General features: G+C 51.7%; 2 protein-coding genes across 2 annotated transcripts; one reads left to right on the top strand and one right to left on the bottom strand.

Annotated features, from left to right (window-relative positions):
- Positions 1–1,208: 1,208 nt before the first annotated feature.
- dapB (dipeptidyl aminopeptidase dapB) lies at positions 1,209–4,112 on the top strand (the record flags this gene model as incomplete). The annotated part of the gene is made up of 4 exons (XM_056938805.1): positions 1,209–2,714; positions 2,762–3,578; positions 3,650–3,919; positions 3,985–4,112. 4 exons carry the CDS (start codon positions 1,209–1,211, stop codon positions 4,110–4,112), a joined length of 2,721 nt encoding a protein of 906 aa, XP_056786182.1.
- Positions 4,113–4,501: 389 nt separating this feature from the next.
- Positions 4,502–13,331, bottom strand: gtb3 (glycosyltransferase family 4 protein; the record flags this gene model as incomplete). The annotated part of the gene is made up of 3 exons (XM_056938804.1): positions 4,502–12,967; positions 13,071–13,160; positions 13,260–13,331. 3 exons carry the CDS (start codon positions 13,329–13,331, stop codon positions 4,502–4,504), a joined length of 8,628 nt encoding a protein of 2,875 aa, XP_056786181.1.
- Positions 13,332–14,792: the final 1,461 nt, after the last annotated feature.

Genomic DNA, 14,792 nt, shown 5'->3' with positions numbered 1-14,792 from the left:
CGAAGTAATACTGACCGAAGAAGAATCACGATCAACGAGCTTCACGCCTTTCGCAAGACTTTTGGCGGGCTTCACAGTCAACACCAGGAAATTTACCACAGTACGCACGATCTATTACTCAAGGCCATTGAAGGCTGGCCCACAGAGGATAGCATCTCTTGGCCGATCAAAGTTGAAGATGCTTTTCTAGACTTGGTGAAACAAGGAGATTGGATCGCTCGGATCATGCTTCTTTTTCATGGCATCGGCATGCATCTGATGTCAAGAAAGTGGTTCGCCAAGGGTTCGGGACGACGATTGATAAATGGTATTTTGCAGCCACTTGAAGGGCAAATCCCGCCGGAGTGGAGAGATCTCATTGCGTGGGTGCGAGGAGCGGTTGAGATTTGAAGGCAAGTTCCCGTGTATTCATCGCTATATATCAACTTACTTTGTAGACGAGGTCAAAACTCTGGAGGGTGACTGCCTATACCATTGACTACAACTGTGCAGCGACACGTAATTCTCAACAGGCAGATCAATTTTCTCAACATAGGGCATAGACAGCAACAGTTCTCAATGTCAAATGATGTTGCCACCTCCGTATAAACTCTATTCTCTTGACCACACCGGAAGAACATGTAGACCGGGCATGATCAAGCGTGTATCTAGTAATCTACCACTCTAGTGTATTTCTCCCATCGACCTACTGACCATGGAAAACGATCTGAGCCTTGGTGCCAAATCCTTACGATGGTACGTGGCTCTGTGCAAGCATGTCCATAGTTGGAGATGTATCCATGTATATTGCCCAAAAGGGTGTTCAATAGGGAGGCGGGTTTTCCGTTTTGGGGATTCAATAGAAGGAGGCTTTGTCTGCCCCTGGAATTACTGACTAGTTTCAGCCCCTCGACAGGCAGCACATGGGATTGGAGAGTCGGACGAGCATTGCTGACGTGCAGATTTTGATCCAATGCAGGAGGAAAGTTCAACTGTTTCTACCCAGCATGTCTGGAATCAATCAAGAATTAGAAGTATCATCGCTCCCGCAAGCTCTTCTCGACAAGCTCAAGATCGAATACTCCCGAGTCGAACTAGACGCGGACGTCATTGGTGGATAGCTCCCAAATGAGGAGAGACTCGGCTCCGCACTTCCGCCGATAAGATCGGACGATTACCAGGAACAGTGGCCAGCTTGACTATAGACTTACCCCAGACCATCTACGATCATGGGGAAGCTTGAAGATGGAGAGGCCTCGGAGACTGTGCCATTGACACGGCCGCGATCCGGCTCTGCGGCATCTCATACATCCTCGGATTCGGGGCTTTCGATCGCCTCCGCGGCCTTTCTCGATGCTCACAAGGGCGAGATCACGGCTGCGACCGACGATGGACAGGGACAACGCTATCGAGATATTGAGGATGGAACGGAAGCTGACAGTGACGAGCCTTTTCTTCCATCGAAGATGAAGAGTACCGTACCGGGGCGTCGTCGCTGGTTGTTGTTGGGTGTTCTCATCTGCGTGGTGATGGCCAGCGGCTGGGTCGTTGCGTTCGTGGCTTTCCTCGTACAAGGACGGAACCCTGCAGCGGCGGTCGCCTCACCTTCTCAGATCGAAGTGCACGAGCCGGATTCCGCGACGGGTGGTACCAACTATGGGAAGCCAGTGACATTGAAGCAGGTCCTCATGGGACAGTGGCTGCCGCAATCGCATGCGATTGCATGGACGGCTGGTCCCCACGGCGAAGATGGACTGCTGATCGAGCAAGGCGAGACTAAAGATGGTTACCTACGAATCGAAGATATTCGTGACCGGAAGGCTGGTGCGGATGGCTCGAACGCCAAGGTGCTGATGAAAGACTCGCAGTTCCGTGTCGGCAATCGGGTGGTGACCGCGTCTCGGATCTGGGTAAGCCCGAATCATGCAAAGGTTCTCGTCATGTCCGATTATGAGTCCAATTGGCGACACTCATACTATGGCAATTATTGGATCTTTGACGTTGCGACCCAGACTGCCGAAGCGTTGGATCCAGACAATCTCACCGGTCGCATCCAGTTGGCTTGGTGGTCACCTGAATCGGATGCGGTGGTGTTTGTGTGGGAAAATAATGTCTACCTGCGCAAGCTATCATCAACCAAGGCGATCCCGATCACTACAGACGGTGGCAAAGATGTCTTCAACGGTGTCCCGGATTGGGTATATGAGGAAGAGGTCTTGTCAGGCAATGGCGCTACCTGGTGGTCTTTGGACGGGAAGTTCATCGCCATGTTGCGTACGAACGAGACCGACGTTCCCGAATATCCCGTCCAGTACTTCCTACATCGTCCCTCCGGCACAAAGCCTCCAGCTGGCCTGGAGAATTACCCAGAGGTCCGACAGATCAAGTACCCCAAGGCCGGTGCCCCCAACCCGATCGTCAACCTTCGATTCTACGATGTGGTGAAGAGCGAGCTGTTCACCATCGAGATGCCAGAAGATTTTGAAGATAACGACCGCATCATCATCGAGGTCGTCTGGGCACCTGGTGGGAAAGTTCTGATCCGGGAGACCAATCGTGAAAGCGACGTGGTGAAGATCTTCTTGGTGGATGCTCAATCTCGGACTGCGAAACTGGTTCGGTCGACTGATATTGCGGCTCTCGATGGTGGTTGGGTCGAGCCTTCACAATCGACGTGGGTCATTCCAGCCGATCCTGAGAATGGTCGACCGGAGCCTGGATACATCGACACTGTAGTCCATGATGGGTTCGACCACCTTGCCTACTTCTCACCCTTGGACAGTTCAAAGCCTGTGATGCTCACCTCCGGCGCGTGGGAGGTGGTGAAAGCCCCTCCTCCTCGGTCGATCTCAAGAAAGGACTGGTCTATTTTGTCGCCGCAAAGGAAGGCCCGACGCAACGCCACGTATATCAAGTCAAACTCGACGGGTCAGACCTGCGTGCTCTCACTGATACCTCTAAGCCCGGATACTACGACGTCTCATTCTCCGACGGTGCTGGATACGCCCTTTTGAGCTACAAGGGCCCTGCCGTACCTTGGCAGGCTGTCGTCAGCACCGAAAGCGACAAGATGAACAAAGAGATCATCATCGAAGAAAACAAAGCGCTTGCTGAGATGGTCGAGGATTATGCCCTCCCCGCAGAGGTGTACAGCACCGTCACGATTGACGGGTTTGAACTGCAAGTGGTGGAACGCCGGCCTCCGCATTTCAACCCGAAGAAGAAATATCCCGTCTTATTCCACCTGTACGGCGGACCGGGCTCGCAAACGGTTGATCGCAAGTTCACCGTCGATTTCCAGGCCTACGTCGCCTCCAGCCTGGGATACATTGTGGTCACGGTAGATGGTCGAGGAACTGGCTTTATCGGCCGCAAGGCCAGGTGCATCGTTCGCGACAATCTCGGCCACTACGAAGCTCGCGACCAGATCGAGACAGCGAAGATTTGGTCAAAGAAACCTTACGTGGACGAGACGCGTCTGGCTATCTGGGGATGGAGTTTCGGGGGCTTCATGACCTTGAAGGTCCTCGAACAAGATGCTGGGGAGACCTTCCAGTACGGCATGGCCGTGGCTCCCGTGACCGACTGGCGATTCTACGGTAGGCTCCGCTACGACTCTTCCACGCGTGCGCTGAAGATTCACTTACTGACTGCATTCTCCGTTCGGTAGATTCCATCTATACCGAGCGTTACATGCACACACCCGAGAACAACCCCCTTGGCTACAACAATGCCACAATCAGCGACGTTGCCGCACTAGGCATGAATACTCGATTCTTGATCATGCACGGCGTGGCAGACGACAATGTCCATTACCAAAACACGCTCACCTTGCTCGATAAAATGAATCTGCAGAATATCGACAACTGGGACATGGCCATGTTCCCGGATTCCGACCACAGCATTTACTTCCATAATGCGCATACGGTCGTATACGAACGTGAGTTTTGTGTAGCGGAGGTTCTCGGTGATCAAATCGCTTTAACTAATCCTTGCGACGTTTAGGTCTCTCGAGCTGGCTCATCAACGCGTTCAATGGTGAATGGCACCGCATTGCTAATCCGAAACCAGTTGAACCATCCTGGAAGCTAGCCAAGCGTGTGGTTACTCGGGCTCTTTCGTTCACTTCTTGATTGGGGTGTATACTGTATAGACCGTCCGGCTCGATGCTGGTCATCTGGATATAATCCAGACTACAGACTGCAGTGTACAAACACAGAATTAAAACGCACTCTCTACAATAATGCTCTTTTGATCGAGACAAATGCTGTCCTGTATTGTCACTATATTCACAAGTTCAAGTAGTGCGCAAATTAAAACGAGACCCAGACAAGAATACTGTCCGAACATGCAAGTGCTTGCACATGGCGAATAGACAAATGCTTTTTTCCAAATAAACAAGATTGGGATATAACGCTTTGGCAATGAATGTGAGAAAGCAAAAATCATTCGAGATTAGGAAGTTGGAGAGATGAGAAAAGGTGAGGTAGGTATGTTCAGGAGGGGGTTTTTGCTTTGACCTCTAACGGGTCAAAGTCGGATTAGATCGCAGGAACTCTTCGCGCATGACCAGACTGACGTCCGAATTCCGGTACTGCATCAGATCTTCCCGATGCAATCCCCGCACCTGCTCACGGCCAGCTGTCGAGATAGACCGAGCATAAGACTGTGGTCTCTGCTGACCTCCGAACGAGACGCGGAAGTTCTGCGGAGGTACAAGACCCGGAGATTGGCGGCCGCTGGGATCGGGATTGGGGAGCAGAGTCTGGCGGGGTGCGAATACGGGAAGACGCGCGAACGACTCAGTCTCGGTCGAAAGGGAGAGTTGGCTGAGACTGAGGGCAGACATGTTGGATGTAGCGCGCGAGTGCGAGCGCATGTCTCGCAGAGGGAAGTTGGAGACGGAGCTGTATACATCAGACAGGTTGGATGCTGCCGATGAGCGCCAGGAGTGGACGGCGCTTCGGGGCACTGTGATGACTTGTTCGTCGACGGTGGTGTTGTTCACGGCCGCTGTGATGTCAGACGGCTCAAGAGGGTCGCCGGCAGCGCGGCTGGCCATCATCTTGGCGGCCTTGCCGATCCAGAGCATCTGTTCGTGCTCTCGAAGGTAGCGATCACCACTGAATGACTTCTGCACGATCTTGCGGGTCATCATTCCCAGTTTCCGTCGCTGCTCACTCTTGGCGTACATGCGACGAGTGATCGCCTCAACTTCTTCCCGGGTGGGTGCTGATGTTAAAACAGGGGCAGGCTCGGTGTCGTCGCTGTACTTGCTCCACTCGCCCAGCATACCGAGAAGGCCGATTTGAGCCTTTGCCAGAGCGTGAGCGTCGTTGGGTGCGACGACGGCACTGAACCGGGAGAAGTCATCGGGGTCGCTGAGCACTCGCAACGAGGCACCGACATCCGTGCAGACAACAGGGGCTCCGGTCAACGCTGCTTCACCGAGCGCCAATGGAAGACCTTCGGAAAGAGAAGAGTTCAGGAAAAGCCATGTATTCTCGAGCACCTTCATGGGGTCTGCCGTGCCTCGTAATGTGACACGGCCTCGAAGACCCTTGGAAGCGATGATTTCCTGACACTCGGTCGAGTACGTCGGGGCTTTGTCAATGGCACCGTAAATGTCGAGATGGTAGTCGTCGAACTTCCACTGGTTAATAATGATGTCGGCAGCAAGAAGCGCGATCTTGATATCCTTGGCGTACCAGACGTGAGACAGCATAGTCACAGTTGGGCGCTCGGACTTGATCTCCTTGACAGGAGCGAATTTCTGCATATCAGTGATACCGTTGACAACAGGATCGACCTTGCGACGGAAAGTGTTGCGATGCTCGATTGTACCCTGGCAGGTACCAATTTCAACTTCCCAGCCTGGGTTGAAGAAATCCGCACAAGGCAGGATAATATCCGCATGATGGAGAGTGAGAGCGGAAGTAATACGCATGAGACCAAGCAGAGCATTTCGGACGAAGGGCGACAGTTTGCAGAGAGCAGAAGACAGACACAGATTGGTCTCACGCCACGCGATGGCGTGATCCCAAATCTGAAGGGTACACTTGCGCTTGATCTTACAGACGACACCATATGATGCACTGACACTGTGATGAGACGCCTGGAAGACACCTGGAATTTTGTCTGGGACAGGGATCGAAAAGATGAACAGATAGCGGTACCAAAGCTCCAGAGCAACGTCAAGCGTACCAAGCGTTGGAAGCTCAGTATCTAACCATTCGGAAGACGGGGTAGCATTCTGCATCTCCTGGGTGAGCCAAAGGTCTCGCCAGCTTTGCTTGACCACTTCGCTATTCCAGACTTGCGACCAGTGACGCGACTCTTGGAAGTATGTGTTGAGATTCACCAAGGCACGAGTTGCTTGCTGGATATCGGCCTTTGAGAGATAATTGGCACGAGCACCCTTGACCAGAGCGGTCAGAATCGGAATGAAGTTCATTTTGATATCGAATTCGCTGGCCGATGTGACGTTCTCAACTTCGGCGTCCAATTTGTTGCTGAACAGGCCGTGAGTCGGTGTCATGAAGTCCAGTCCCCAAAGAGGAACAACCTTCAGCGACTGAACGTTCTTCTCAGTCTGATGCTTGGGGACACCAAAGTCATTGGCAGATTCACAAATCATGTGCCACTTGATCGTACGGAGAGAATTGATCATATCTCGTCGACAGGCAGAAACACCACCACCCTCGTTGGGCCAAGTGCCGTTGTCTGCAGCCATGACATGAAGAGTGTCTTCGGTATCCGAGCTGATTTCCTTAGAGCGAGTGGTAACGACTGCGTCGCCTCCAGGGCCAAAGTTGAAAAAGTCACTGATCTTGACGGCAAGTGGTGTCCAGCTCGAGATGTTGTTGTCCAGATCCGCGCTTGCCATGACTGCGTCGGCACGAAGCTCCATGTATTTTCTCGCCGCTCGGAGATTTCCCCAGTCACGACTTCGCCAGTACGGCCGAAGCACTTCATCCTTCCGCAGAATTCGGTCATCCATCCAGCGAACAATGATACCATCCAGGTCATTTCGATCTTTCCAAGCCTTCCACAGCAGTGAACGAGAACGAGACGTCGAAACCTCGAATCGCTTCTTGTTCCATCCCAGAGCTCTGGTCAGAGCATTGGAACGGAGACTATCCACATAGAAGAAGGGGTTATCGCTAGCGAAACTGGTATAAGCGGGTTTGGCGAGCACCCCCAGGTAATCGTGCTCAATCATGGGTGGGGTCTGGACCTTCATTCCATTGACGGTGGTGAAGATTGTCGGGTGGAATTTGTGATCATAGAGCCAGCGACTCTCATACACATCGCCGCTCGCCTGCTGCACGAAAGTGGCTTCCGTGACCTTTGTGTGCGGGATCCAACGGTGCTCCTTGTTGCGGTTGCGACGAGGAGGTGCGCACCAGGCAACGTTGCAAGTGATGTGGGAGAGTGAAAACTCGGCTCGAAGAAGCTCATCTCCGAAACGTGGGTTCTTTCGATAGTGGTATTGGAAACGGACCAAGTTACCATCTTTCATATACGAGCCCTTCTCGACGAGGCCCTTCCGGTTGTACTGGATGCTCTGCAGATGGTTCTCGCCTTGGACGCAACGTCGACCGAGTGGCATTCTTGACTTGGTAGACTTGCCAATCCTGATTCCCTTCTTGATAGGGGCTTCATAGTCGTAGTGGTACTCATTGACGAGCTTCCCATCCTTGAACTCCTGCTTGATGAGGAGCAACATTTCGCTGGTATAGCTGCTGACGTATTTCAGTGTTCTTGCTTCCTTGTCCTTTGGCTCCGTCTTGTGTTCGCCTGCGTACTGATACACTTTGAAGCCGCCATCAGTCTCTTGGTGTCTAAAGGCCGTGTATGTTCCATCGAGACCGCGGATGATGACTCTGGTCTTCTTGAGATGAATAGTCATTCCCTTGGTTTCGTCCCATAATTGCTTGACGTTCTTCCGGCCGTGGAACAGGAAGAACGACAGAGCGATGTCTTGTGTGATCTTGCCGTAGACCCAAATCAGGTTGAAGAAGAACGTGAGCGGCACACGCACAACCGTGGGCAGAGTCTTTGTGACATGATCAAATTCCCTCTGAAACTCGGGATCGGCAATTATCGCAGCCATTGCGAATTTGATGAAAATTGCGATCTTGTGATAGACATAGCTCAAAGGCGATCGAAGCATGGTCAAAGGCAGCGACAACTTCCGAGGAACATATGAGATGAATTCTGCAGTCTCAGGTTCCGCGGGAATGGCAGACTCTCCAGTTCCATTGTGTGAGTACTCAAGGATGCTGACAGCCATTGCTGCACCGAGGTTACATCTCGCGACATGAACGTCGAGATATTCTGTATCAAACTGACAAAGACTCATCTGCAGCCATTGTCGCTCAGTCTCTTGCAAAGCGCAAGGCTTCCCAACACAGCGATTCAAAAGGGCCTTTCTGACTTCCGCAGGCAGTTTGTCCCAGTGAATATCTGGCTCAAAGCCAAGGCATAGTTGTCGGAGAAGCTCCTTCTTGGCCCATGTCATGACGGAAGTAGCATTTGCCTCTTCCCGCAGCATACGAGAGAGTGTATGAGTGACGCCACCTGAGATGATGACTTCCGCCAAAGCCGCGTACTCGTGAGGGATACCCATGATCATCTCTGCGACAGAGTGGATCAAGGTCTCTGCGATGATCTGGCAGTTTGCGCTTATATCGAGTCGCTCATCGTGAAGACCACGCACGCTGATCGATACCGTAAGATGATCGCCGGTGCTACAGCTCAAAGCGCGAATGCCAGGTCCCATAGATCCGTGAGGCACAAGCTCCAAAGTGATCTCACCGTTCTCCCATGAGGCAAGAGCTTGATCGATGATTGCGTTCGAGTTAGGGAAAGCCTCCTCAACGCGTAACTCCTTCTTACGAGACAGGAGGACGTTCTTGATCTCGACACCCGGGTGAGCGTTGGGAGTGACTTTGAAACGAGAGTCTGCAGGAAGGAGTAATATATTCTCGAAGTAGCTCTGGAGTTCCTGCTGGGACCATTCAGGGTCGGCCCAAGGCGTGGTAAAGGCATGGAATGTCTTGCCCAGGTCGACAGGTGAGTCAACCTTCTTTGGCATGCCCATCTTGGCGTTCATGAGGGTGAGGATAGCGATGATCCACGTGGCTACACCAAGGCCAAGAACCGGCGGAAAGAGCGATGTAGGCTGGGTTACTTTGACTGCAATTCCCAGAGGCAAGCCGACGAGGATTCCCACGAGAAGAGGTTTGAGAGCGTGAGGTCCAGTAAAGATCTTCGTGTACTGGAACCAGATAAGACCACTGTATGCGAAAACGTATGCAAAGAAGACGGCCATGGCTTCCCATTGGACTTGGAATACCCAGACAAGCGTCGTGGAAAACGCAAGGCTCCACACGTGCCACAACAAGTATCTGTATAAAGTTTTCCAGTACACCTTCCGGCGGAAGTCAATGGACTTCTTTTGTATAGCTCGAATTTCCTTTGCCGATTTGATGGCGGTAGGCTTGTCACCGCCGATTGCAGAATGAAGCTCTTGAGCCTTCACATCAATGAGTACGGCGCCAACAAGGTAGTAAGCAAGCGCGAACCCGACAGCCATGCGGTTTGCGTCGTTCACAGGCGCACTGAGTCCGAGCAAGCGATCACCGCTGAGCATTACGATCCACTTGTCAAGCAGGGCGATGACAAAGTAAAGAATACCGCATCCGATCTCCTTGCTAGATTGGCGCCAGTGCACGAAGGCGTTGTGGAGACGAAGGCCTTTTTGCGAGTTGCGAAGGACATCCAGCGCCACCTTAGTCTGGATGTTCCACCCAGAGCTGAAAGGGATGGGTCGTGGGACATCTGCATAGCGACAGTACCAATCCAGCAAAAAGTTGGTTGATTCCCAATCCCGTGCAAGCTCTTTTACCAGCTTGTCAGTGGTAGGCTTCGAGAACATGCGACGGTTTCGTTCAGCCATAATGTCGTTCAGAAGAGCGTCTCGCGCTAGTTTGAGGGCAGCGGGTTCACTCATAGTACCAAAGACTTTCTCGTTGTTATTGCCGTGGACAGAGATATACCATTTGCGAACCTCGGTATCATCTGTGCGTCTGATAGACTGGTACCATGTCACCCACTTAGAAGTGGTTGAGCGCAAACCGAGAAGTAGCAGACCATTGAAGACGTAGATGACGGTCAGGTAGACTGCCGAATCACTGCCGGTGAAGTAGGTAATGATTGGGGATAAAACGAGAATCGGAACACAACAGATGATAGCCTTGCGACCGGAAAGGAAGGACGAGCCAGGGTAGCTGAAACTCGCCAGCGCGGCAAAGATGGAGAAGTACAAAGTGAATCCGACGAGGTAGAGGTAGAAGACAATACCTGCCCGTGCGCCTCTAACGCCCGAGATCGCGATGAAGCCAATCAAGCCGCCCGCCACTGTGAATGCAATGCCTGCAATCAAGCGGATCAAAACAAACATATTGGCTGCAGCAAAGGCCATCGAGATAAGATAGTACGGTCCACCACATGCAATCATGGTGCCAATCGCACCAGAGAAGAGCAAGGAAATCATCAGACCCATGGTCGCACTGTCTTGTTCAGCGTGTGTCATGAAAGCCGAGAGATACAACCCGCGGCCGATGAGCGTGAGTAGAATGATATCGATCAGAGACGGAATGGCAAATACACTGAGAAAGGTGAATCTTTGGTACGATGGCATGGCTTTGACCTTGTCATCCGGATTCACATCAATCTGAGCTCCGGCATAAGAAGTCGCTAGCTCTGGAGCACCATTGATCCAGCTGGGTGGTTGATTCTTCGAATAGTAAGCCCGGAAACGGTCGGACAAGAGCTTGCCGAAAACACTAGGGTTGACGCCAAAATAGGCTTCACATCGGGAGCCCAGGGCGAAAGACTCCGCAAAGGCGGCGGCTTGGTCTGAATGCTGGTTGAACAACGGATTTCGGTCGGTGACTTCGGCATAGATCTCATCAAAGGCGTTCTTCCTCGCGGTACAAAACAGCGCGAGAGCCAGCATGTCTACAAACGCATCGAAATTGCCGCCCTGTACCATGTTACAGAATCTGGTGGTGATGGCACTGAGCTCTTCCTCGCGGTGGTGCTTGTGCACCTCGGTGAAGACGACGTCAACCTGATGAAAAAGCTCTAGAGATGCGGAGAATGAGGGGCGCACACAGCCTTGCTCTTCGTACCAGGATAGTCGATCTTCGATCAGCTCTTCAGCGCTTGCAGAGCCCTCGAGGTAACCGACAGAATTGAGCTCTCTGAGCTGTGCAAGAGATGGCGCATCCACTAGCTGCTGGTAGATATAGGCACAAATTGTCTTTGTTACTTCACTTTGCGCATCGGTGAGTGATAGGTGTTGCAAAAGAAGAAGTCTCTCTTCCGGGCTGAGACCATCTATGTCTTGCACAAATCGACGCGGAAGCTGAGTAGATGGAGCCAAGTCGTCCGACCACTTTGCCAAAGCCACCTCGGTTTCGCAACTGACATGCCGAGAGAAGCCTTTGGCGGAAAGGAAGGTGTGAAGAACAGTTCCAGCGAGACCATGAGCGTTTTTAGAGACAAAGATCTCAAACTTGTCGTCATCCTGCTCGAAAACTGCCCAGAAGCGAGTGTCAGAGGTCTTCTTGAGACCAGAATCCAGGGCGAGATTCACTTTCAGTGAGCCATTCGCTGCCATTTCGGACAGATTCTGAATAGCAGCCAGAAGGGACGCATCTTCACAGGACTGGGTAAAATGCTCGTGGAAGTGACGGATAAGAAGGCCGATGCTCTGAACCTTGGTTGCGGGGACAGGATGGAGAAGTTCCAAGCCTTTCAGTCTTTGCTGAGATTGAAGAATTTCCGCAAAGGCCAATGGCGTAGGGTCTGAGCCGAGGGGGAAACAGCCCATATTCTTGTATGGCTGTCCTGACATGGATACTGAGAGAGGATGCACGGAAGACTTGATCTGCGCTACCCACTCAGGGGGTTCTCGAAGTCGAAGAGATGGGCTTCTGGGAGGCGGGCTCAAAGCCTGTGCAGAGGCAAGGAACTTGTCAATCGCCGGCAGGAGAGATCGAAGCGCATTCCACCCATCACCACCAGTGGGCGACGCTGTGATCTGTCGATTGGCTCGCCACTTCTCGTGGACTTTCATCACGTCCGCTTCCTTCAGCCAGCTAAAGGCCGGGAGAGGTTCTGTGGTCGGAACATTCAATTCGGAGTGGTAGAGAGATGCTTCACTGCCAATCCATGAGATGGCACTGTAGAAACCGCACCAGAGAATAGATCTTCTCACTATGGCATTGGACAAGGTAACGTCGTTGTCCACGGTTTCCCATGCGAGAACCACAAAATCTCTCATACAGGCCTCCGAGACGAAGGCCTTGATCGTTGGCTGCAATTGTTCCAATTGGAAATAATCACGCTTCTCTCCAGTAGGCATGATGCTGGCGTTGCGGATCACCAGACCGGAAACATTTTCATTTTGCAGGGCCTTACGATTTTTCAGAAACTTCGGAGCTTCCGTCTCCAGATAAACGTTCAGTCCGAGTTCACGGACTGCCTCAAATAATTTCGCATAAAAGTTTGGGGTCAAGTTGTCTTCCCAGTTGGCGAAGACCATTCCCGAGAAACCGCTGTCCCTGAAATGAAGATCCAGTGCTTCCTCAAATTTTTGAACCACAGTCATAATCGGTTGACCGGGCAGGCGAATCTTGCCTATGTCGATTCGTCCAAGTACTTGACTTCTCTTCGCACTTCGAGTGGCATCGCGGACGCCCTTCTCAAACGGATCAACAATCACCACATCCCATTGATTCAAGAGTTTCTCTTCTGCCAACGTCACTGGATGGCTGAAGCTTCCCAGGTATACTCCGAATTTAGCTGGTTTTTTCCCGGCGACCGAGGTGCGAGCCAATTTCAGCTCTCGAGTCGCCAGTTGTTGCAGGCGCTGTACAACCTCGGTGGGAACTTTGTCTGGTGTCGGTCGTGACTTTGGATAGCATGGCCAGTCAGTCAGTCAATCGAGAAAGAAGCAGACAATTTGATCTTAGCAGTGGCTGCTCTGAGTTGACGCCGAATGGATGCCTACTAACCTTGTAATATTTGATGATCTTCGTCGTGGTCGACCAAGTGATGTATGAGACTCCGACTGCGACGCACGCCACAATCACAGCAATCATGACCTGGAGCTCATTAGTCCTCGGAATTCCACTACTGCGCGCTCAAAGATTCCAATTCAAATTCCTGCACCAACGTCCCCGCGCAAGACCTGGACAACTTACATGCTGCCACCAATACTCTATCAAGTACCTCCCCCAGAGCGGATAGACCGGTAAAATTTCGCGATGAGCCATATTTGAGGATTCGCAGTCGAGTCGTGGCCCGGCGCGATACTCGACTGTACAGTTTGAAGAGGACGAAGGCGTGACAACCGATCAGACGCACAGCATCACTGACGGTTCATCTGTCACTCGCGAGCGGCTGGCCACATAGCACGCTGATCCAGTGCAGATAGCTTCAATGTTGGATCAGGATCAAATGACCTGCAATCAGACACAGAGTCCAATGGCAAAGGGTGTGTTACTGTGTTTACACTTTGAAAGTCGAAAAAGAATAAGTCAAACGAAGCTCACCAAGTCACCGAAGGCGACATGGACACGCAAAAGTAATGTAAAGTATGGCTCCACTCAGCCAACACTGAAGTTTGAACACCGCCAGCACAGCTGGACTTGGGGCTAGCTTTTTCGTGATAGAGTACTTTGGGGAGGGGGGGCACTAGGGTTCAGAGCCATTCGGTCTGTGACATGAGAAAGTGGATCGTGAATGGCAAGGCCAACAGAACCTTCAAACTTGATGAGCAAAAATAGCCTGCCGCTAAAGGGGAAACGCTAACGCTAAAAGCATGCACTACGGTTACAGTTCTGATATGAAAGTTGAAGATCCGAAGAGGAAAGAAACAAAAATGAGATTTAGAATAATAAGAAAATGAAGAAAAAGAAAAGGTGAGACATGCAGTGGAGTCGGACGTGGAGCTGCCACGACCAAAGGCCCTGATGCCATGTGTGTTGCAAGTTTGCAATGGATCCCCGGTCGTCCACGCCTTCTCGGGCCATTGGTGGTCGTACAATCGTCGGTTCTCACCAAACCTCGCAGATCATTCTGGTGAACGAACATCGGGCCGTAAACCTCTACACCTCAGTGAGTGAGTAGACTCAGTGCTGTATGCGGTTCCAGACCCCGAGAGAGTGCATCTCTCCTCCGCCACACGCTCGAGTGCTGATATATCTCAGGCGCTAACATGAATTTGGTTCCCGAAAATCTTCCTCGGCCTAGTACATTTCTTCACTGAGGCTTGGAGGCTGTGGTCTCCAATGCCGATTTGTCTTTTAGAGGTGGAGGTGTTGGTCCTTGAGAAGAGATGGCGTTGTGATGGGAAAAAAAAACCTTGGGAATAGCCGAAAGAAGCAGAGAAAAGAGAAAAAAACGAATTAAATCGAGCAGCATACTTTGGTCCCGAAATAGGAAAGGTCTTCCTCAGAAGGCCGGCAAACATCCTTTTGCTGTCCACTTACGGTAACTTTGTGGGTATTGCAATTTGGTGTAAATTTTGTTACATGGGGGTGGAGCAGATGTAAAATACATCAGTAGATTACAGCTTCATACATATTACATACGCCCGCCTCCGCGGAGGCGTGGACTAGTGGAGAATCGATCGATACCGTGCCAGATCGCTCTCCCCTCACACCGCCTACAATGTTGACCTTATCCCACTTTTGGAGTCCTTTGGCCACCGCTCTCAGGTCCATGGGAGCTTC

This window comes from Penicillium diatomitis, assembly GCF_028827545.1.
Source record: "Penicillium diatomitis strain IBT 30728 chromosome Unknown utg000015l_segment0_segment0, whole genome shotgun sequence".
Classification (NCBI taxonomy): domain Eukaryota; kingdom Fungi; phylum Ascomycota; class Eurotiomycetes; order Eurotiales; family Aspergillaceae; genus Penicillium; species Penicillium diatomitis.
The sequence above is the reverse complement of the archived record's forward strand: the minus strand, read 5'-3'. Positions and strand labels throughout refer to the sequence as shown.